The 23,757-nt window shown below is 37.8% G+C and overlaps 1 protein-coding gene across 1 annotated transcript in view; it reads left to right on the plus strand.

The window, feature by feature from the left end:
• Window positions 1-23,757, plus strand: part of LOC306764255 (ras-specific guanine nucleotide-releasing factor 2) — a gene marked incomplete at both ends in the record, with an annotated part of 48,096 nt that overhangs the window by 18,142 nt on the left and 6,197 nt on the right. Inside the window, 16 exons of the mRNA XM_079251343.1 lie at window positions 229-335; window positions 1,113-1,260; window positions 5,591-5,680; window positions 5,790-5,926; window positions 7,462-7,578; window positions 7,780-7,859; window positions 8,984-9,177; window positions 9,314-9,423; window positions 9,506-9,624; window positions 11,661-11,821; window positions 11,920-11,986; window positions 12,411-12,547; window positions 13,059-13,141; window positions 14,696-14,944; window positions 19,269-19,762; window positions 22,832-22,957. Of these exons, the coding sequence (XP_079107469.1) occupies window positions 229-335; window positions 1,113-1,260; window positions 5,591-5,680; window positions 5,790-5,926; window positions 7,462-7,578; window positions 7,780-7,859; window positions 8,984-9,177; window positions 9,314-9,423; window positions 9,506-9,624; window positions 11,661-11,821; window positions 11,920-11,986; window positions 12,411-12,547; window positions 13,059-13,141; window positions 14,696-14,944; window positions 19,269-19,762; window positions 22,832-22,957 (2,419 nt within the window). The remainder of the gene's footprint in view (window positions 1-228; window positions 336-1,112; window positions 1,261-5,590; window positions 5,681-5,789; window positions 5,927-7,461; window positions 7,579-7,779; window positions 7,860-8,983; window positions 9,178-9,313; window positions 9,424-9,505; window positions 9,625-11,660; window positions 11,822-11,919; window positions 11,987-12,410; window positions 12,548-13,058; window positions 13,142-14,695; window positions 14,945-19,268; window positions 19,763-22,831; window positions 22,958-23,757) is intronic.

Below are 23,757 nucleotides of genomic sequence, written 5' to 3' on the forward strand. Positions count from 1 at the left end.
TTACTCATCTTGCCTTCCTCTCTGTCTTTGCATCCTGCCTGCTTTATAGAATTAGTACATGAAATGAATCTGTGGAGAAAATAGCCTGGAAAGCAAAAAGTATTCATCTTAGAACTGAGCAGGGTTGCAAAAATTCTTTTTCTAATGTGAGATATGACTCGTGGATTTAGTGTTTGGTCTCAGAGTCACGATTATAAACAACTTATTTCTCTTTATTTGTCCTTTCAGCACTATTTCCTCATTGTGTTTGGTCATGATGGACAGAAACCTCTGGAATTGCGTACGGAGGAGGAAAACGAATGTGACGAATGGGTGGAGGCCATCCAGCAGGCGAGGTATACCAAGCACGTTATATAAAGGGTATTTCCAAAAGGCATGAGTTGTTAGCCATAAATTATGCTTCCTTGTTCCTCTGCATGAAAAGGAAATGTATCATTGCCTTTAATTGCAGTGTATTAATTTGATTTAGGGTGACAGTTCATATTGTTGATATTAAATGTCTAATTTGTATTAAAAAAATTTTTTTTTTCTCATTTCATGTCAGTTGTGCATGAAAATCAGTTTACATTGATAAAGTTCACATATCTTACACAGCATGACAAATAACATGCACTCACAGCAAGTTTTGAGTAAATCAAGCACCATTCATAAAAGGTGGATGTATCCACTTAAAGCCCACCAATTGATTTGTGGATTACTGTGGTAAAGGGTAGAAATTAATGACCATAATGTCACTGGAAGCTAAAAGGACAAAAATTAGGATCAGTTGTATACCCTCATATATGCAGTTATCATCAAGGGGAAAATTAAATGAAGGAGAACAAAGCAAATTATTCACTTCATGTATGCTGTGAAGTTTACTCCAACATATAAATCTAAAACAATGAACTTTCTGCTGCCACCAGCTTGAATTGTCCATTTGGGGAACTAATTTGTCTGTTATTGCATTATGTGGTTTAGTTTTTGTTTTTAATCCATCATTTTTCTATGACATGCAGCACCAAACTGTAAAAATAAGCTGTTTTCTTGGGGCTACTATTTATACTTCATATTGCTAAAATTTTGGCATGATTTTTTTTGTCAATTTATGCTCATACTTGTGCTGCTTTTAGTTATTCTGACATCATCATTGAACGAGAGGTACTGAGGCAGAAATACATCCACCTTGTACAAATTGTGGAGACTGAGAAGGTGGCTTCCAATCAGCTCCGCACTCAGCTGGAGGACCAGAACACAGAGATTGAGAGGCTCAAGTCTGAGGTAAATCACACATATCTGTACCTATTCATACCAATAAAATCTGCATAGATCTAAAAGGTGATTCCTCAAGTTTTGTTTTTTTTTTAATCTGAAGGTCATTTTGGCAAATATTGTTTCACCAATATTCAACCACAGACCTGAGTTCAAGCCAGAAATGACCTTTTCTTCACTTGATTCAAGTTTCTTACCATTAAAAAATGTATTCACACTTTAAAGAATTTTGTAAAACAGAAACTACAGACTTTCACAAAATACAAAGGAGAGAAAATTAGATTTTACTAATCTAATGAGAAACAGAAAAGTCTCATCAAAACTGACTGAAGTCTTATATATTTTTTCATGATTTTTACACGTTTTAAACAAGTTTTAATATGATTTTATTTGTTTCATAGTTTGTGTTTCTTTCAAATGTTGTATATTATGTAAGCTCAGTTGCTTTTATGTGTGAAATATGCTACATACTTTACATAAACGTGCTTCTTTGTATTAAATTTGGATTCTTAACTCCAACCTACTCTTACCTACTATGGGCAGGAAGTGGAAAATTAGAAAAAAGAGGAAAACATTAATGTATTAGAATATAACTACACTGTTCTGAAAACATAAAAGTATATTTTGACAACTGACACCCAAACAGCTTACATGGCCCAACAAGACTTAGGAAATACTCGAAGATCATGGTCTTCCAGTAGTTGTCTCAGTGCTACTACTAAACATAACAATAACAGATTTCATAAACCTGTATTTATTAAATTTATTTTTGTTCTTTTTTAAAGTTTTTTTCAGATTTCTATATTCAGTCACTCAACAGCCTGCCCACACAGCTCTGTGATTACTCTCCTGCCATGAATCACACAAAGAAGCATATGTATATACCTATATATATATATATATATATATATATATATATATATATATATATATATATATATATATATATATATATATATATATATATATATATATATACATATATATATATATATATATATACATATATATTCGCATACCTATTGGTATGCATTGTGTGTGGGATTTCTCAGGGCTGTGTTTATGGCAGTGAAGAAGTGGGTGCGAACGGTGCTCAGTCAACCCTGAGTGTAGGAGGAGAGGCCCAGCGTTCAGTAAAGACAGTCCATCAGCCTCCTCACAAACAACCATGCTTATCTGTACTGCCATCACTGCACTGTAAAACAGCAAAGTCTTACAGCAGTGTTAATCAGAAATAATTATCCTTCATTTGTTCCTAGTTAGACAAACGGCATATATCTATCAGTTTACATAAATTAAATCAGTAGCACTGTTTTTCTGAAGATACATGGTCCAGTACTACTTTGACTCTGGACATCAGTGAGCTGAAAGGCTAGGAATGCTAACTCAGATCATCTTATACCATCTTCACAGTGTTGTTTCATCAGTTGTTAAAGTTGTCTTGTCAGAGTATGATTCGTTTATAATGTGCATTAGTGGAAATCAATTGTTGCACAAGTAAAGCAGACTTTCTGCATGTAACACAACTAACAATATAAATAGGTATGAATGATCACAATAGAAAAACACATTAAATAACATGTTAAAACTCCAAAACTAGTTCAATATATTAAAGAAATATGAATGAGATGTAATTAAAACATAGTACCATAACATACAAAACAAAAGCAACTCTCCTACTGAGGTCAGATCTAATGATATGGTTTAAAAACCAGCATTGTACAGGCGACATGTAACGACATGTAACAGGTCAGCAGACCTCAGCACCCATGACAGCGCAGGTAGGGATGAAAAGCGCAAAATTAAGGCTGGAACTTGTCAGTTCTTTAGGGGAATGTTAAAATCTGAAAATGAATCTAGACACATACAGAGCCTAACACATGTAGTTTCCTAGAATGCATAGCACTTTTTTCTTTTCTTTTTATCATTAAAGCAATTCTTATAAATGAAGATGTGATATTTGATATGCTAATTACTTGTTAGAGCGATAGCTCTGTTAAAATGTCATTATATTTCTTTTTTGTGAGTGAAGTTATTGATCTGAGTAAATTTAAACTAATATTTTCCAGCCTGATAACACAACTATGGCATGGGGAATTTAATGAGTTAAGTGATTTTGCTTGTACATTTAGTGTTTCTGTATTTTTTGAAAGAACTGCAACACTTTACAATACGGGACAGAATGTCCTTAACACAGAAACACCTTCACACTGACTGTACAAGTCTGGTCAATGAGTTCTACTACCTTACAACATTTAGATACAACTCTTTACCAAGACACCTGCATCAGGTGAATGACTCGTTACTCTGCCTCTGCAGAGCTGAAGGACATATGTATCAGGGAATTCAGCCATTTTATCCAGGTGTGTTGGATTACGGGGCGCATCTACTGTAAAAGTTGCAGGATAGTATGTGTTAAGGACTTGGGCACTGCTGATTTTTGTCATATCTTTAATTTAAATGACTTAATTTGAGCTCTATCAAACTGAACCAATTTACATACAAGAACAAAAGAAGAAAATATTTGATTAAACAACTTGCCAGAATTTGCCACATGCACCCTGTGCTGACATACACAGAAATGACCGAACTGTGGCATAGAGATGTTCTTAATGTACAGCGACTTGATTGCACTGGCATTCTGGTCAGAGCACCAGTTGTTCTTAGGGGATGCTATTTGCTCAATGGGGTAGCTGTTAACATCTCCATAAATCTCACCTCCTCTGTCGTTTCCAATTCTGTCTCTGCTCATTTGAGTCAATAATCGCTTGTAGAAATTCTTAGTTTGCTAATGCAATTTTGTCCTGTGGGTTGAAACAAAAGGCTTGCTGTAAGTCTCCCATGGAGCAACAAGTGTGGTGAATATTTTTCCCCACTCCACTGTGGGATAATATCTCATTGGAAGGATACGGTAAGCCCGTCTGAAAATAAAAATGCTAACAAAAGTAATTTTCCACGAGGAAACATTGGCCTGTGTGATGGAACTGCTCTTGAAAACAGGATAAGACTTTCAGAGCTGGTGTGCAATTGTTGATCCGTCTCATTAAAACATACTTGTGTTTGTTTGTTGTGCGTATTGCTGCATGTTGATTAATTAAACCAACTAGCCACTGTAACTGTCAGCCCTCGGCAGACTGGCCATTTGCATGGTAGCACAAGTGAAGATAAAAATGAGGGTGAAGACGCGCGCCTTGAAAATGACTTTGGCTTCATATTTCATGCTTTAAACTGAGAAGGGACACTATAAAGACATGTGAAAGTAAAAAAAAACAAACAGGTTAAGATGATACTGTGCTAGACCCCTGAAGAGGTTGATCATCACAGTTATTGTCTTTCCTCAGTTGACATTAACTTTGTCTTCTGTTTTTGGCTCAAGGCTCCAAAAATATCATAAAATGTGACACCATTAAACAGAAATAACCCTTTCCATGGATCCATTCACAACATGGCAGCATTATGCTGTGATGGAAGCCTTAATTTGCTTACCCCTGCCACCCTCCTCCTCCTCCTCCTCTCTCTTTCTGAATGAAGGCAGCAGTTTGTTAATAAGGAAGTCTGATTATTATCAACACACCAATAATTCAATGAACATGTGCACTCTGAATGAATATTCAATACCGAGACTGGTAGCTGGAGTGGTGTTTGTTTTGTTGCACTGTGATTTTTTCCAGATTTGTAGTTATTTTATTTGAAAATACTTCTGGGTTTTAAAGTTGAAATTAGTTAGACATCAGCTTATTTTATGCCTGAAAACCAGGATTGTTTTGGATTTTAATTACCAAAGAGACATCTGTAAAATCCGATCACAGTAATGCAATATAAAGCTGTATATATATATATATATATATATATATATATATATATATATATATATATATACATATATATACATATATATATACATATATACATCATCAATCATGATTAGGTAATTTATTTATTGGATTCTTTTTTCCAAACATCCAATCACCCCCTTCAAAAAAGCCTTGAAAGAATACATTTTCATACAGAAAAAATAATTTTTTAATGTCCGACTCAGACAATAAGCAGTTTTTTCTGTCACTGTTGGATTTTTGCAACCGACTCATTTCAGTAAAGCTGCAAATAATTGTTTTATGATCATCTTTAGTGTTGAGTGTTTTAAGAAAAGGGGGCTACCTGGTTTCTGTTTAAGTGACATCACAGTATATCTGAAATATAATTAACAGAAAATTCCGTACTGACAGAGGAGCTAAATAAAAGGTGTTAAGGTGCTCCTTGCGTGGTTAAAGGAAGTGAAATTGTTTTGAGTGACACTTTTTCCATATTTGAACCTAAATGTCCTGTGTTGTCTGACAAGATTGTAGCTCTGAACAAAACTAAGGAGCGGATGAGGCCTTATCATGTTTACCATGAAAACGAAGATCCTGATATCAAAAAGATCAAAAAGGTAACTGAATCAATATCACACAATGATGTCTTATTTACTGATAATAGTAGATGTTTTGACTCCTGTCCAAGCAATTTTTCTGCGCGTATGCTGTACTATTTCTTCTCAGGTGCAGAGTTTCATGCGAGGTTGGCTCTGTCGCAGGAAGTGGAAGATCATTGTGCAGGACTACATTTGCTCTCCCCATGCTGAGAGTATGAGGAAGAGGAACCAGATTGTCTTCAACATGGTGGAGGCAGAGACAGAGTATGTAAATACATATTGCCCAGAGCGGCAATCCACACTGTGGCAAAGTGTCGTGACAGACCTGTTATCTCACTATGGAAATATTAGATCTATATGATTTTTTTTTTAATTCTGATGAAGCGCTGTGATTTGGTAGCAGTGTGGATGTAATTTAATTTTTATTGGATTTAATTAGATAGGTATAAATCAGTCAAACTGGCTGAAGGAGAACCAAGTGTAATTGAGATCATCCAGCACTCCTGCTGTTTTTTAAATGGAACAAGTTAAGCTGTGATTATTAACAATAACATGAAGCTGGAATACAATAAAGTATATTAATGTAGAAGATCTTGGGGAGGTTTCTTAACAGCACCTTGTGGGGTTTATTAATATTAACCTGTCGTAAATTATTGTTAAAAAAATGGCAGCTAGATGTGTGTGGGTAAAACAATATTAAGAGTAAAAAATATTCAGAAGATCCTAAAAACTGGAGGCGAAACAAACAATTCAGAATTAAAAAAACTTTATTAGTTTATCCCTATTAATACAGTGGTAAATAGACTGCAGCTATGTAATGATGTACTAGAACTGACCAATCAATACACCCACTTAAGCTCACATTCATACAGCACTTCTATGGTTTCTGTACAGTTTTTAACTATCACACAACATTCACTCCCCAGTGAGCACATGTGGGGCCAGGTTGGAGTTCAGCTTAAGGGAAAGCCAGGAACTGATCCACCGAGCTTCCAGTCAGAGGACTTTCAAACTATTTACATGGCTATAATAATAAGAAAACTGTATTTTTTTTTTTTTTATTTAAGTTGTCACTGAGTTTTTTTTAAATGAACATGATGTGGGTTATGGCATGTTATAACCTGCTGGTCTGGTGCAAATGGGCTGCATTTTACCAGCAACTCTTCAAACTAATTCATTTTCAGGGTTTTTTTGGACTTACACAGACCAATCAAAGTCTTTTAAATATTTAGTTACACACTGCTCCTTGATCATAAGATGCTGAACTATTTACAATACTTCTCAATAGTGACTTTTTCTGTAAACACTGTAACTTGCATTATTTATTTATCAGTCTGAGTGTATTACTTTAAAGTTTGGTGCTTTATATCTATAATACAGGATGATCCTCTTCATATCTCAATGTAAACCAAGATCTTCAGTGTACATACAGTGCATTTGGGCAAAACTATTATTACCCATAGCTCTAACAACTTCAAAATGAGAAACTATGAAAATTCAATAATTATAATTGTAATATTACAAGAACATTAAAATTGATATTGCCTAATTATCATAATAATAAAAATATTCAGATTATCAAGGGCAGCTATTTACATGAGATGTCTCCCTTGACAGAGCAAATCTGTCTGGCAAAAATATGGCACGCATATTGCTGTTCTGTATGCTGAGATGCTGGACAGGACAGGTTAAAAAAAAAAAAAAAAAATTGATATTGCCTTCATGATTGATCATACATGTGTTATTCCAACTAATACAGTGAGTGTCTCTGCTGGCATGTCATGTGTCTACGATGACAGGTACGTCCACCAGCTCTATATTCTGGTCAACTGTTTCCTCCGACCTTTGAGGATGGCTGCCAGCTCTAAGAAGCCCCCCATTAGCCACGATGATGTGAGCAGCATCTTCCTCAACAGGTGTGTGTTTATGAGTCTGAGAAAATGTATTTACGTGATGGAGGGGGAAAAAAAGCATTCTTCGTCTTTGCTTTTAAGTAAATGCCTGAAATGTCATTTGTTAAAAAGATGCACAAAGCAAAACACAATTGGGTATTACAAAAGAGAAGGAGAAAAAAAAGGCAAACATTTTAAAATATCTTCTGGCCAATGTGTCTTCAGTGAGACCATCATGTTCCTTCATGAGATTTTTCATCAAGGCCTGAAAGCGAGGATAGCCAACTGGCCCACTCTCGTGTTGGGTAAGCTGTGACTTGACCTTATATAAGGCACTAAAAACATAAATATCCTCTCTGCTCACACTCTCTGAATCCATTCTGTAACATCGTGGTCAGGTTTACGGTGGTTCTCCTCTTCTAGATAGTCTCATTCAGACGTCATTGTTGATGTCACACTCCCCCTATTTATTTTCCTATCTCAGTCTGCAACCTGCAGACTCATTGTCATGACATTCAGTGAGCATCCAGACTAAAAGGCATCCCACTATTTCACCTGCTGAGACAAAAGCCCCCCATCAACAGATAAGCATCACCTAGAGACAGACTCCTTTCTTTCGGACAGATGTTTGGTTGCCTTGTTAGCATTTTAGTTTGACTTCAAACGTCACACTGTTTTTCAAAAAGGGAGTACATTGCTCATCAATAAAACTGCAGGAATTTGGCATTTATACCCAACTGAGGATTTACACCTGTCAAAAAAACAGCAAATAGAGGAAAAGAAAAAAAAAAAACCCGATAAGGTGCCACTCCCCAAAAATACTCCCCGAAACCAAATAATTGTATGTTTGCTTATTAGGAAAATGGGCATTGCTTATGTTTTCATTTGCCGAAACCTTAACCAAATTTTTTTCCATGACCTTATGTCTTTTAATCTGACCCACTACTTTGGAGCAGACATACATGAAATCACGGCTATTATTATTAAATTTTTTTTTTTTTCATCTTCCCCTTCTGAATTCACTGATAGAAGGGCAGAGCTACAATAAGAAGAAACACTTATAGTAAAGGTAAAATAAAAAGCACAGAAGTCTAAACCTGAGAAGAAAGATGCACTGGAGGAAGAATTACATGAGACACTCTTAATAAAGGCACACAGAAGAGGTTGCGTCATGGCTAAAAGATTGGCAATATAAATGGCAAAAAGTCCATTAAAACATCCGTAGCAAATGTTCAAATCCCCCAAAGGAAGTCCAATAAATATCAGTGAATGTGTAACCTTAAAGATGCACCTGCAGTGGTTCATATTGTCAACAAGCTTTTCTATTAAAACCAAATATTTTTGGCAGGATATACAGATTTTTTTATAGGGTGTCATCCTCAAATGAGTAATATGCTGCTTTCATAAATATTATGTTTTTGTTTTCTAGCTGACCTGTTTGACATCCTGCTGCCGATGTTAAACATCTATCAGGAGTTTGTTCGTAACCATCAGTACAGCCTGCAGGTTTTGGCCAACTGTAAGCAGAACAGAGACTTTGACAAGCTGCTGAAACAGTATGAGTCTAACGCTGCTTGTGAGGGAAGGATGCTAGAGACCTTCCTCACATACCCCATGTTCCAGGTAGATCATAGGCACCACTCAACCACCAGTTCACAAAAATATTAGAACCCAGTGGAAGGCAGTATTTCTATGTCAGTTTTTGCCTGAATCTTTTGTCTGTGTAAACTTCTTTATTTTTTTTCATTAAAAAAAATAGATTCCTCGATACATCATCACCCTACATGAATTACTGGCACACACACCTCATGAGCATGTGGAGCGTAAGAGCCTGGAGTTTGCCAAATCCAAATTAGAGGAATTGTCCAGGTATGTGTCAGAATTGTTAGTTTTCTCAAACATCTTGATAGCGAATGCCAGAATAACTTGTTGTGTGTCTGTGTGTGTCCAGAGTAATGCATGACGAGGTGAGCGACACAGAAAACATCCGCAAGAATCTGGCCATAGAGAGGATGATTGTTGAAGGCTGTGATATTCTGCTGGACACCAGCCAGACTTTCGTCAGGCAGGGTGAGTTTTTATTGGTCGACGTCTGTCAGCCCCCACAGTTAAATTGAGGTTCTGCGATCAGAGTTTTTCTGCCAGAATCAACTTGTGCAAAAAAGTGAAAAGACTGACTTTTTAGCAACAAGTCACTTTTTATTTGATTAGAAGTTAGAAAGAAAGCGTCAAATCAGTTTTGCTAAATAAAATCTCATAAATATGCTGCAGTTTCTTAAAGCCCTCAGAATACCACTACATGCACTTGTTTTATAATGATATTCATTAATGGTTGCCAGCGATTAGCTTTAGGCTGCACTATTAGAAAGAAGTTGCACCAAATCTATAATTGCTTAGTTAACTCCTGTTCACTGTTATCTCAACTCTTCTACATAAACTTATATTCTATTTGCATTAGACCTCGTGCAACAGTTAGTAACTAAATTTTTCTATGAGTTTGCAGCACTGATTTTAGCGTTCTTACTGTGCAACAACGCTCTTTAAACCAAATTTCACCATAATCTGCTGCAACATTCACTTTAGCGTATAATAATTAAAACACAAAGTACACTGAACTAAAAACATACAACTTATTTTAAAAGAATAAAAATGCTTAATGGTAAGATAAATGATCAAACTGGTCATTTTTTTTATCATTTAGGATAATTGGAAAATATTTCAAATCTGTGATAAAAAAAACAAAACTGTTTAGATGTATGAAATAGGACAAAATTTGTAAATACTCCCTTTCTAGCCTTAAGACAGACAAGCTGTCAGTGTTTCAGACAGATACTTGTAGCTGTTTTCACTATCAAGTAGCCTGAAAACTGAAAGCCCTACCTCCCATTCCGCATCCAGCGATTCTAAGTAAACCAGCAGCTCGTGAATGAAGAGCTTGGAATAAATTGTGGGCAACCAGAAGATATTTTATATAACAGGAATAGAGGCAATTTAAAGCTTTAAATGTAATGATGAAAATTTTAAACTGTAGTCTGGACTTAATTGGGAACCAGTGAAGGGAAATCAAAATGGGGAATGTGATCGCTCCTGAAATATCCAGTCAGAGCTCTAGCAGCAGAATATCCAATCATCTGGAATATACTGAGGGAGGTATTTTAACAACCAGCCAAAATAGCAGGAGAGTAGTCTAGTGTAGATAATATAAAAAATTGACATGTTTTTGGTATCAGGATGAGAAAGGATGCATCTCATGTAGGCAATATTGGTAAAATGGAAGAAGTCAGTTTTTAGGTGTGACAATGACAAGTCCTAATTCCAGCTACAACACTGAATCTGTCTGTGTAATATTATCCTTAGGCTGCCTTGCTTTGCCAAAACAGTCATGAAAATGTGGGCTGACACCAGGAAGCTGGCAGCTGAGCCTGTGTGTTAGTAGGTTTTCCTTCTAAGATTGGGATTAAATCCACCACATTTTACAAATCCAGATCTTTGAAGTATAGAAATCCATGTACATTTTTTGCTGTGTGGTGCAGCACATTGTTGGGGTTTTGCCTTTGAAGAGTGCCATTTCCACTGGTCCAGAACAATGGCTATATGCCAACGTACCACCCACATAAATGTGTCGACCTGATGTTTCCCAGCTGAACACTTGACTGTACCAAGATAATCAATATACTTCACTTATCAGTAGTTTTAAAGTTGTGGTTCTTGGTTAAGTTGGGTAAGTTAAACACATACATAGTTACCTTACACAGGAGAAAAAGCTGTGATTTTCTTTCTGTGGTTGAGTCATATATCAGAGGATTAAATCCTGGCAGAAGGTTTGACAGTGCATGTCTTCTACTTACCCATATTCCCTGTAAAACTTTTAATCCATAAAAAAGTGACAAAATCCCGCCTCTAAACCTGTCTGTGTCTATAAATTCCTTTTAAATCTTATTGCTCTGCAGGATGAACGCACCTAATGCACATGTGCAGGGGTTCAGACATGCACAGGAATGTTATAGTCGTATTTGTACCATCGGAAATGTTCGTATACACAGTTCCTAGCTTAATGTCAGTTTAGTGAACCATGAGGTAATCCCATGTCGCCACCTGCTCCACAGGCTCTCTGATCCAGCTGCCATCAGTGGAACGAGGGAAACTAAGCAAAGTCCGTCTGGGGTCTCTGTCTCTGAAGAAAGAAGGAGAAAGGCAGTGTTTTCTCTTTACCAAACACTTCCTTGTTTGCACTCGCAGCTCTGGGGGAAAACTACATCTTCTTAAGGTGACAACATTGTTACTTGTGTTGTGTATCAAAATGCTTTAGAGAGAAATTTCTTTTGAGTAATTTTTTTCTGCATATAATTTCTTTTTTTCATGCAGCAAGGTGGAGTTTTGTCCCTTATTGACTGCACACTTATAGAGGAACCTGATGCCAATGATGAGGAGTGTAAGTTTATCTCATCAATAAAACGGTGTGTCCACCTTGTCGACACATGGAAAGCTATTATTGGCTCATTTAGACCATTCACAGCTGATGGAGGTTAATTAGGTGTCAAAAAATAAATGTCCAAAAATGACTTCACTTTAAATGTCAGGTTTTGATCTTTTAACATTAAAGACCCATTAGCATTTAATCACCCCTCCCCCCCACCTTGAAGATAATTTTACAGTTGGTGAGACTGTCAGCAACACACACAGATATAAGAAGTAAGATAATTACATGCATTTGGATACCTCAGGGTTACATAGATGAAGATAGAAGATCTGCTTAATAAACCCCTTTTTCTCTTCTGTTTGTGTAAAAGCTCAATCTAGTCTTTTTTTCCCATTAAATTTCTTAATTGATCTTTCTTTTTTCGTCTGTAATACAGCCAAAGCTGGTGGACAAGTCTTTGGCCAATTGGACTTTAAGTTGGTTGTAGAACCATCAGACTTACCTTCGTTTACTGTGGTGCTGCTGGCACCATCACGGCAGGAGAAGGCTGCGTGGACCAGTGATATCAGCCAAGTAATACAAAAACCATCACACCAACACACACACCCAGGCAAACGCAGAATAACAATAACTTTCAAATAGCTTGAGCCAGTTTCCACTAGGTGTAGAAAGAGCTTAGTGATAAGTAAACACAGTGTGGTGCAGGTCCCCAGGGCCAAGTTCAGCTCACTGCCTTGGTACTTCACAAACAGCCTGTCACCCTGAATTTATTCATGTCAGACAGAAAAATACAATGACAGCTTTAAATGGCCTGTTTTTCATGTCAGTTCCTTACAAACTAAACTTTTTGAAACAGTTTCAAAGCAGGTCTTTACATTTGTTTTAAATAAAAAAGTACCGAAGTTTAATGATTATCTCAGTAAATCTAGAATATTAAAACTTGAACATGTTTGTTTTGTTTTTTAAATGTGGTTAGCCTGACCAACATTAGATTTTCAGTGATCTTGAAAATCTTCTTTTTTGCAGTTCATGTTCTTATTTTTTCACTTCTCTAATTAGCCATCTCTCCTCTCTGTCTCTGTAGTGCATAGATAATATCCGTTGTAATGGCTTGATGACCAGTGTATTTGAGGAAAACTCAAAAGTTACTGTGCCTCACATGATAAAGTAAGTATTTTTGTGCTAGTGAAGAAAAACACCCATCTCTTCATGCCACGCACCTGTTGCAAAATAGATGTTAAAGCCATACTTGTATGGAGATGAATTAGTTTCAAAATCATCACAAATAATCGTTGAGCCCAGTCTCAAAAGAAAATGCATTAAACATAGAAAGATGTGAAGATCAAGTTTTCTTACATAGAACATTTACAAGAACCCCATTTATCTAAAGTACTGCAAGATGGAATACTACAAACAATAAAACAAAACAGAAATAAAAGGTTAAAAATTCAAATAAATATCAAGTTCAACTATGTTTAAAAGCCAGTGCAAAGAAGTGGGTCTTAATGAAGCACTATGTAAAATGGCAAAGTGCCATTTATTAATCTGTCCAGCAGTGTCCCGAGGCTGAGAAAGTGGATGTCTGCACGGTGGATATCTGTGTACAGTGGACACCAGCAGACCAGCTGTTTGAACATACACCATGGCTAATTTATCAAAGAAATGTGCAGACATTTTTGGAGGAAGAAAGGAAAAGAAAGAAAGAAAAAAGAGAGAAAGAAAAAAGAAACAAAAAAAAAAGAAGCAGTGAGTTTTACTGTCTGGAAAGAGCTCACAGTACAAGTAGAAGGCATGATAGATGCTAAATTAGCATCTTCTAGTAATAACTTAAAATCAGAAATATCCTGATTACTCAAATGTGAAAAAGCAAACTATTCCACATTTTAGAAGCGGCCACTTAAAGGTTCTGTTCAGTCCTGGATTTGAGCCTGGAATATAAAACCACCTAGACCTCAGAGCTCTAACAGGATCATGTTGGGGTTGCATCTTTGACAAGTAGGATAGATCCAAACTATATAAAGCTTCATAAACAAGTGACAAAATCTTACATGATGTCCTAAAACTAATGGGATGTCAGTGCTGAGCAGCAAGCGCAGGCCTGACATGATCACATGGTCTCCTCTCAATATAAATAGCAGCGTTTTGAGCAAGCTGCATGTGTACGGCAACTCTGAAGGGACCTTAAGCTTCCTTTTTGCGTGCCGGTTACATATAGATATAAGAAATGGAGCTGATATGTTTCTTTATTTTGGACAATTTGTGGAGTCTTGTGTATGTCCAGAAAGATTTTCAAAAATCTATGAAAGTGGACACCTTTAGCTAAAATATTATGGCCAGTTTAGCAGTGAAGTGTGGAGTTTTGTGTTCAAATTATTTGAGATCCTGGTGCTGACTCATGCATGATGTAATTATCTTCATATGCTATGGAATATCAGTTTAAGACTATTTTGAGACTAATTTCTCTCCATACACATGGGTAAAAACATTGCAGCATTACTAACACTGAGTGTTACCTGCTATGCTTTTTTTCTATAATTTGTGCAAATACCTTTAAATATGCAGGCTCAGTAGTCACTTCTTTATTACTTGGCTTGTCTTTTTATGTCAAACTACTTTTTTTTAATTTTAGCTATAATTATAACCTTATTCTTGCTTAGCAGCCCAGCAGTCACCCATGCATGGTTTTGTGTATGTGTATGTGTGTACGTGTGTATCCATTAGATCCGATGTGCGCCTCCATAAAGATGATGTTGACATTTGCTTCAGCAAGACACTCAACTCCTGCAAGGTCCCCCAGATCCGTTATGCGAGCGTGGAGCGGCTTCTGGAGAGGCTGACCGACCTGCGCTTCCTCTCCATTGACTTCCTCAACACCTTCCTGCACACTTACAGGATCTTCACTACTGCATCTGTGGTCATGGACAAACTGGCTGACATCTACAAGAAGCCATTCTCTTCCATACCTATCAGGTCTTGAAACTTCTAAAATGCATTCATAAACACAAATGGCTGACAAACTGCAAAACAAAAAAATCTGTTTACCATGATTTTAGCTGTTTTAGTTTAGATTTGATGTCTTTACCAATACGTATGCCTTAAATTTAAATTTGTAAAGTGTTTTTGTAACATCATCCCCCTTCTTTCTTTTTCAGAAAACATTTATTAATGGTGGAGTCAATGGTTAGTGATTGTTTGCACTTGGCAGGCAGATTTCTTGTCTTTCCACAAGGTTAAATGCACAATGGATGAATTACATGCAAGCTGTGACCCATAGAACAGATGCTCAAAGTTTTTGGCACTTTCATAGGGATACACTGTTTTCAGATGAAACTCATCTCTCTCTCTTTCCCTCTCTCTCTCATTAGGATTCTGGCTGCATAAGAATAGTGTATTCATATTCCTTCCACAGTCACTTAACCCAGGTTTTATAACTGGAAAGACTTAGCCTATTTCTCTGCCCAAGGCCAAGGTTAAATGTGTACATATTGTGCTAAAATGTTGTCTAATATTATTGGTGTTTTTCAGTCATGCTAGTGACATGGCCTAAGGTAGGGTCAGTCCAGACTAAAACATCTCAAAAACTGTGGAGGAGCATACTCATTTGTACAGACATTGATCATCCCCAGAGGATGACCACAGAAGTGTTGTGCTAAAAGAAACTATTGTTTGCCTCTAAAGGTCCTCTAGCCCATTGGATCACACTCTTAAAGCATACAAGTAACCCTCTTTCTGTCTGACCACAAATGAACTACATATAATGTTGAGTTTAGTAAAGAAACTATAGAAGGACATTGTATGAACCAAAAATAGCTAACAAAATAGTTAAGTACTGCATTTAAAAATTAAGTGTTGTAACAGAAAAGTCGTGTTTGGTTGTACCCCAAATAGTCCCAATTGTTAATAGTTTTGTATTAACTCTAATCTTGTGCAATTTAATGCCCAAATCTAACAAAACAACCATAGAAAGCAGAATGGACTCTAAATCCTAAAGAAATGAAAAAAAGTACTGTGTTGCAAAACATCCCATCAGCTGCTGAATGCGGAGTCTTTTGAAGAATCAAAGTAAATCAAGTGACCTTTTAACGTTCCCTTTTGGCTCAAATGCTAATCAATTTTCTGTTATTTATATGGGCTGAAAAACTGCCCCAGTTATTTCCACAATTGCTTCTTAACATCTTTCTGCACAATTGATCCATACAACTGCATCACTGCCTGTCCAAAATAGATGGATGTGGTCAATGTGGCATCACACACTGGTTTGTGGAGTCACTTTTTGAAGCTTCAAGTTTAATGTTTTGGCCATAATCACTTTGGCCTCTGAAATCAGAAGTAACATCTGCCCATGAACATTAGATACTACTTTGGCTCTTCAGGCACAATGGATTACAACCCAAATGCAACTCCTGTATTGTGTTATTTTACTTTAAATAGAGCTGCCAAATAACAAGAAAAACAGAACTCAAGCACATTTGAATGTGAAATTGGTGTTAAAGATCATATGTTTAATAATAAATATATGATCAACCACAGGGTTCAGCAACTTCTTCAATGGCTTCATCCTCAATGATGCATGAAGCCTGGATGCTTCATGGAATGCTAAGTCTTTTAAAGACTATGGGCCTCACACTGTATGTGCATACACAGAGGCAGAGATACAAAAACTTAGTATTCTGAGCTTCTTTATGGTGTATTTTCTACCATGTGGTCCTGCATCATCATGGGAGGCTGAACATCCATTGTGTTGCTGTTCTCTAACTCGCACAGTGTTTTCCCACTTCCTCAGATACCTTTTCTCCACCTGAAGGTTAATCAGTCATTTTTTTCTACATTCCCCTCAAGTCATCTTCTATACCTGTCCCATCTTCATGTCTCAGTCCAAGCATTACACACACCCAGGTAGTTATTTATTTGTTCATCCATCTCTCATCTCTCTTCATGTCCCTTCCAACTCCAGGGCACAGTACCACTCATTTGACCGTCTGTCCATCTCATCCATCTGTCCTGACTACTGTATGAAGATCAAGAAGATAGCCATGGATCAGTCCAAGTAACTGCATCTTGTCTCTTTGCCTTAGTTCTTCCCATCTTTGTTGCACTGCTTTTGCCTGTTCCTCCTCTCTTCTGGTCTGACAATGAACTTTTGCATGACTTTTCCCTTGAATGAGTCATGGATTGCAATTCCACAAATCTGAAACATTTTAGATGAATAATGTGGCAACAAAAATGGGAGAAAGAAATCAAGATATTCCAAGGCCAGCAGTGGATTTGTAGCTTTTTTGTAACCACATTGCCTACTTGAAACTGGTTTTACTTTTTTCTATCTGTTCCCATATAAATCCCCTTTTCTCATTCCTCTTTAGAAAGTTTTATATCTGTCACATACCTTATGCATATGCAAGTATTTTCTGCTTTTTGCCTCTTCTTGCTGCTCGCCTCTAAGTTATTCAGCATCTACTTTAGCTTTTTGTGTGTTTTCCTGTCTCCTAACATTTAATTTCTCTCCCTCGTTTTTCCGTCTGGGATGCAATTTGTTTTTCTATTCACTGCTGAAGAAAAGACATGTGTTTATCCATGCATGATTACTTCTCTCTTCATGTAGCTCTTTTCACATGGCTCCCTGAGCGTTTATGCTGTCACTACCAAGCAAATATGACATTGAAATGGGTAAAATGTGATCTGAAATAAATTGATTTATTTTTTTCAGTCTCAAGACCTCTTAAAGATATTCACACCCACATGTAGTGAACATTTTCTTTTTTTTTAGATTATCTCCCAGTTTTTTGCTAAACTAGCAGATCAAAGATTGAAGTCATGTTTCCTGTATGTTACATACGACTGATTTGTTAGCATCACCCTGGCATCACATTGCACTCTGTTAGATGGTATCTTTGGCATGTTTTTTAGCATGCTATGAAACTGGGTATTTTTAGCCCACTTAAATCTTTTTTTTTCATCATTAACCAAGCCATTCTGTGTCAAAGTGTTTCATTATAGTGTCATTATAGTTAGTAAGTTTGTTGCCTTAACAAAACCCGTTTTTAACCAAAAAGAAGTCTAGTTGCAAGCTGGTGGGTTAGGGACTACACCAAAAATCTTATTAAAACCCCATGAGCCACCTCAAGAATAGACATTAATTTCTTTTTCCTATAAACGGACCTTTACTTGAGAACTATATAATGTCTAGGTGCAAGTGAATGTAGCTTGTGATGTATTTCTAAAAGTTACTTTATACAATGTCAACTTTGGGCATCTGCATGTGTGGATTGTAATATGAGTGGTACCAGCTTTGTTCAATAGGTGTTAGAGCAATTTGGGGTAAGTAATGCCTTAAAAGACTCATATGTCTGTAACTTTGAAGTGGTTGCTTGTAGTGCAGGATCACAGGATCTGAAGGTACTGGTTGCACTTGCAGATGAACACATATTTATGACTGGAAGCATTCTCACCCCTGATGGCCACTGATTTGAAGACATTTCACTGCCCATCGATGCTCATCAAGTTGTCCGTAACTCTTTCACATTGTACCTTCAAATAAAAATTAATGAGAGCAGTGAAACTGAACAGTGTCGCCATTAAGCCATTTACCTGACAAGTGGTATAAAGTTTCATGGAGCCAATGGGAACTATATATTCTATTGATAATCTTTGTGGCTGCGCAATAATTGCACTTGCATTACCTACATGTTCACCTGCCTGGCTTTATTGCAGTTTACTCAAACTGGGGAATACAGGCTTTACAAAGGTATAAAATTCCTGCACTGTTAATCCAATATGTTAGTAAATATGCCAGGAATTAAGGTAAAAGTCACTGGGATAACTTTAAACATGTTTTATATCCTACAAATACAAACATTTTTAAATACAGGGTGTGTCACTTTTCGGATATGCTCCTATTGCAATGTGCCAACTCATTACATGTTAGTCTGGACAACTTTAATAACAGCATGTCACAAAATATGGCACAAAATGCTTCCGAGACTCCAGTGCTCTGTAAGACCCTCATTTCTGCCTTGTTTGATCAACTCTATTCTTCTTTATGAATAGTAAATATGCACAATTTGATATTATTTTATTCTAATTTCTCACAATTTTTGTCCCTTTTCAAGAGACTGTCTTAAAAAATCAGTTTGCAAAGTAATATTTTACAATGAAATATAGAAACGAGCAAGGTGTTGTTTTTGAGTTGCTGCAGTACTGTGGTTCTTTTTTTTTTACCCTTTTCCCTGAACAGTTTATTTATTGCTTTTCTAATTTCCTATTACTTTGCTAACATATTGCTTTCCTCCCTCCCCAGGTCCTTGGAGTTGTTTTTTGCCACAAATCAAAATAACAGAGGTGGCGAGCACATAAATGATAGATCTCCTCGTCTCTGCCGCAAGTTCTCCTCCCCTCCTCCCTTGTCTATCCCATCCCGCACCTCCTCTCCAGTTCGAACTCGAAAGCTTTCCCTCCACTCTCCCATCACTGCAAGGGTCGGAGGCCTTGACCTGACCAGTCCTCTGTCCAACTGCAGCATCAATCACAACACTTCCCAGTCTGCTGCTAGCAGTCCCACATCAGCACACACCCCTCAAACTCCAACACCTCAGACTCCGACCCCAACTGCTACCTCTCCTCCTCCTCCTCCATCTTCCACATCACCCCCACCCAGCAACTCTAAACCAACACAGGATCAAGCTTCTCCCATTCTCTCCTCCCCGGACCAGAGTCCTTGCCCAACAGCAGAGGGTGAGGAGATGCCCAAGATCGACCCCTTCTGCGGGAAACTACGACGAAGCATCCGCAGAAGTATGTTTTTAGTTTCTATTGAAAATAAAAAAAAAAAAAAATTCAGCTTCACAAAAATATTAAAGTCACATTTTTTAATATATTCATATCAGTTCAATATCAGAGCTCTATTAGCTCACTTTTGTAAACGTTGGTGTTACAGCTACATCTAAAAATACAAGGTGCAAATTTCAGAACAAAGAGCTATACAGCCATTTGTATTGAAAAAGCCATAACTGACACCCTTTCCTACATTTTTATGATCAGTATTGTAGTTCTTGCATGAACCAACTCATGAATGTTACTTTTCTCCAGAAATTGTGATGTTATGCTTTCTACATGCCACCCATGTTTTGTGGCAAAACCCATCCATCCATTTTCTTGACTGCTTATTCTAATTAAGGGTCACAGTGAAGCTGGAGCCTATCCCAGCAATCAGTAGGCAAGAGGTAGTGTACACCCTGGTCCCCAGTCCACCTCATGGCCAAAACAGAGACACAAACAACCACTCACACTCACTCCTATGGACAATTGAGTAAACAATTAACCCAAACATATGTTTGGATGGTGGGAGGAAGCTGGAGTACCAGGAGAGAACCCATGCATACACAGGGAGAACATGCAAACTCCACACAGAAAGGCCACTGTTTGAACCCCCCCCCCCCACTGCCGAGGCAGTGACCTTCTTGCTGTGAGGCCACACTGCTGACCACTACGCCACCGTACAGCCCTTATGGCAACATATTAATTTTATACCATGAATTCAACATTAAAAATAATGTTGGATTAAAAGCCTTTTACATCTTTACATTCGACATTTTGGTAGATGTAATAAGAAGTATCTTTTGCAACCAATGTTACATGTGCGCTGACACTATAGCACACTGATACAGTGATACATCTCTGGAGCAAGTTGAGATGTTAAACCACTGGAAGTGATAAAAATGGAGATAATCGCATCCTTACCAGAGAATAAAGTTACTCTCCCTATCTCTGTGTGTGTATGTGTGTGTGTGTGTGTGTGTGTGTGTGTAGTTGTTATGTGTTGTGGCAGTCTGTTCAGCTGAAGGCTGTCTCCCAAATATTTCTCTTGTTGAGAAATAAAGCTCATAGAAAAGGTTTAATGAGATAGAGAGTCCTGCCGAAGAACTCCAGATTAGATTTGAGTTTTAGATTGAATTTATTTTGGTCTGTGATGGTGCTGCTCTTTGTGTGACAGCCATTGCCAAACATTTCACCTTAAAGTTGTATCCATCAGGCTATACCACATGTGGAGAATTGTGACTTTCAGTTCTGCTCTGCTTTTCTCCTTTCCTATGTGTTGCTGTGTGATCTTTGAAAATGTGCTTTTTGTTTTCCTTTTGTGGTATGATTTCATCTCTGTTGGGACTTTAACTGAACTTTTACAACACTTTGACTTTTGGTGGTGAAATAAAATTGTTATGATGAACTACAGCTGAGAAGAGCTCCAAGAGCAGGGTAGATGCCTAGTGGGACGTCATTTTCCCCTTTTCTTTGTGTGCTTGAATTTGTCAAGCTGACTTCCCACCACACTTGTTTAGATCTTTTAGATCAGCCTTAAACAGCCCTCTCAAACTGGAGAGGGGAGCATTGGGGTATCTGAGGAACCAAGGCTAGAACAAGCCTCAACACTCTCATTAGCATTCGTGCACTTATACCATATGTGTGTGTGTGTATATATGTATATATGTATGTATATATATATATATATATATATATATATATTTTTTTTTTTTTTTTTTTTTTTTTTTTTTGAAGGGAGACAAAAACCTATTAATGCTCTCTCAAGCCACCCTCGCCTTGTCCACAAACATTGACAGTTCATTAAGCTCTTAATGAGTCAGTTCACTTGTGTGTTTACATACATACAGATTTTTTAAATAATTATTTATTATGACAAATTACCAGCTATTCTGAACAAGTGAAACCCTTTGCAGTTTGAGATATGCTATTTATTGGGTTTTAAGCTCTTTTGTACCCTATTCAATTTGTCGAGAAACTAACTAATTAGAAAGCATGACATGTAAATACAAGCCGTTTTCATGGAAAACTGTCTGATTTGCGTTTCCTCTGTGCAGAATTTTAAAAGTTTCCTTAGTTAATAAGTAGTAGTCCTAAAAGATTTACAACATACTAAATGCAATAGAAAAATATTATGCCATGGACCGCTATGGCAACAGATCTCAGCACTGTACACTACAGTACATGACATTCCACAAACATTTGCACACCTGCAGCACATGTCAACATCCATCCATCCATCCATCCATCCATCTTCTGCCGCTTATCCGGGGTCGGGTCGCGGGGGCAGCAGCCTAAGCAGGGAAGCCCAGACTTCCCTCTCCCCAGCCACATTTGCCAACTCTGCGGGGGGGATCCCGAGGCGTTCCCAGGCCAGCCGAGAGATATAATCCCTCCAGCGTGTCCTGGGTCTTCCCCGGGGTCTCCTCCCAGAGGGACGTGCCTGGAACACCTCACCAGGGAGGCGTCCAGGAGGTATCCTGACCAGATGCCCGAGCCACCTCAACTGGTTCCTCTCGATGCGGAGGAGCAGCGGCTCTACTCTGAGCCCCTCCCTGATGACCGAGCTCCTCACCCTATCTCTAAGGGAGAGCCCGGCCACCCTGCGGAGGAAACTCATTTCAGCTGCCTGAATACGAGATCTCGTTCTTTCGGTCACGACCCACAGCTCATGACCATAGGTGAGGGTAGGAACGTAGATCGACTGGTAAATCGAGAGCTTCGCCTTCTGGCTCAGCTCCTTCTTCACCACGACAGACCGGCGCAGAGTCCGCATTACTGCAGACGCCGCACCGATCCGTCTGTCGATCTCGCGCTCCATCCTTCCCTCACTCGTGAACAAGACCCCGAGATATTTAAACTCCTCCACTTGAGGCAGGACCTGACCCCCGACCCGGAGATATGTCAACATATACACGGCTAACACACAACTTTTGATTTCATCCCAAGGTTGTGATCTTTTCTTTGTTACCAGTGTCATAGAGATGGCCACCACCACAGCTAACACGCCCATAATTGTTCGTGCTCCTCCTCTCTCTTCCTGTCTAGCTGTGCTGGAATCAGTATCACTGGAGAAAATCATCCCAGAATCACCACAGAGCAGTGAAGGAGGAGACATGTCTCCATGCCGCTCTCCATCCACGCCTCGACACCTCCGCTACAGACAGCCTGGAGGTAATACTGTGTGTGTTTGTATGCTTTATTACTCATGACAACACCACAGTGCCAAGGGCTCCTGCTGTGTGGGCAGCAATGAGCCTACTGCTTAGTTACTCTTCAAATGTACACTCAGGTAAAGATCCTCGACCCTTGTGCTTGCTGTCTTTGATGCAGCATCATAATACAAAACTCCAAACCAATCCAAACAATAGCATAAATTGGCTGTATGAGTTTGTGAAAGTGTTTAAGTCCATAATTATTTTCTCGGGATGTTTTCCTTGAAGAGGGGCCAATTAAATAGATTACCTGGTTGGCATTAAATAGTCTAAATTGACTGCAGGAGAACAACAGAAGATTAAAATTAAAGATAACGACTGGAAAAAGACTGATCATGTTAATATTATTTTTTTGTCTTCCTGTGAATATGACTCCTTGTTTACGAACGGCATTCAACATACAGTCCACTGTATTTGATCTCATACAATACTCAAGCCCCCTGTAAACATTGACCATAGCTTTTATATCAAGAGATGTGCTTCAAAACCTGAAAATGACCTTTCACATATGGGTACAGTCGTGTTTTCATTAAAAATGTTGCTCAGTTTTTACTTGAATGTTGCAAACTTTTTTTTCTTTTCCTTCACAATCTATATTATGATTTCTTAACTTGTGATACTGATTTGGTCATTAATTAAGCTTTCATATGGAATTTGCAATGAAAAAAGTATTAGATTATATAATAGAACTTCATATTAATGCGAAGTAATGACTCACAGTGTTAAGTGATTTACCATAATTATGGCCACTGCAATCAT

The sequence above is a fragment of the Telmatherina bonti genome (genome assembly GCF_933228915.1).
Source record: "Telmatherina bonti genome assembly, chromosome: 13".
Lineage (NCBI taxonomy): Eukaryota > Metazoa > Chordata > Actinopteri > Atheriniformes > Telmatherinidae > Telmatherina > Telmatherina bonti.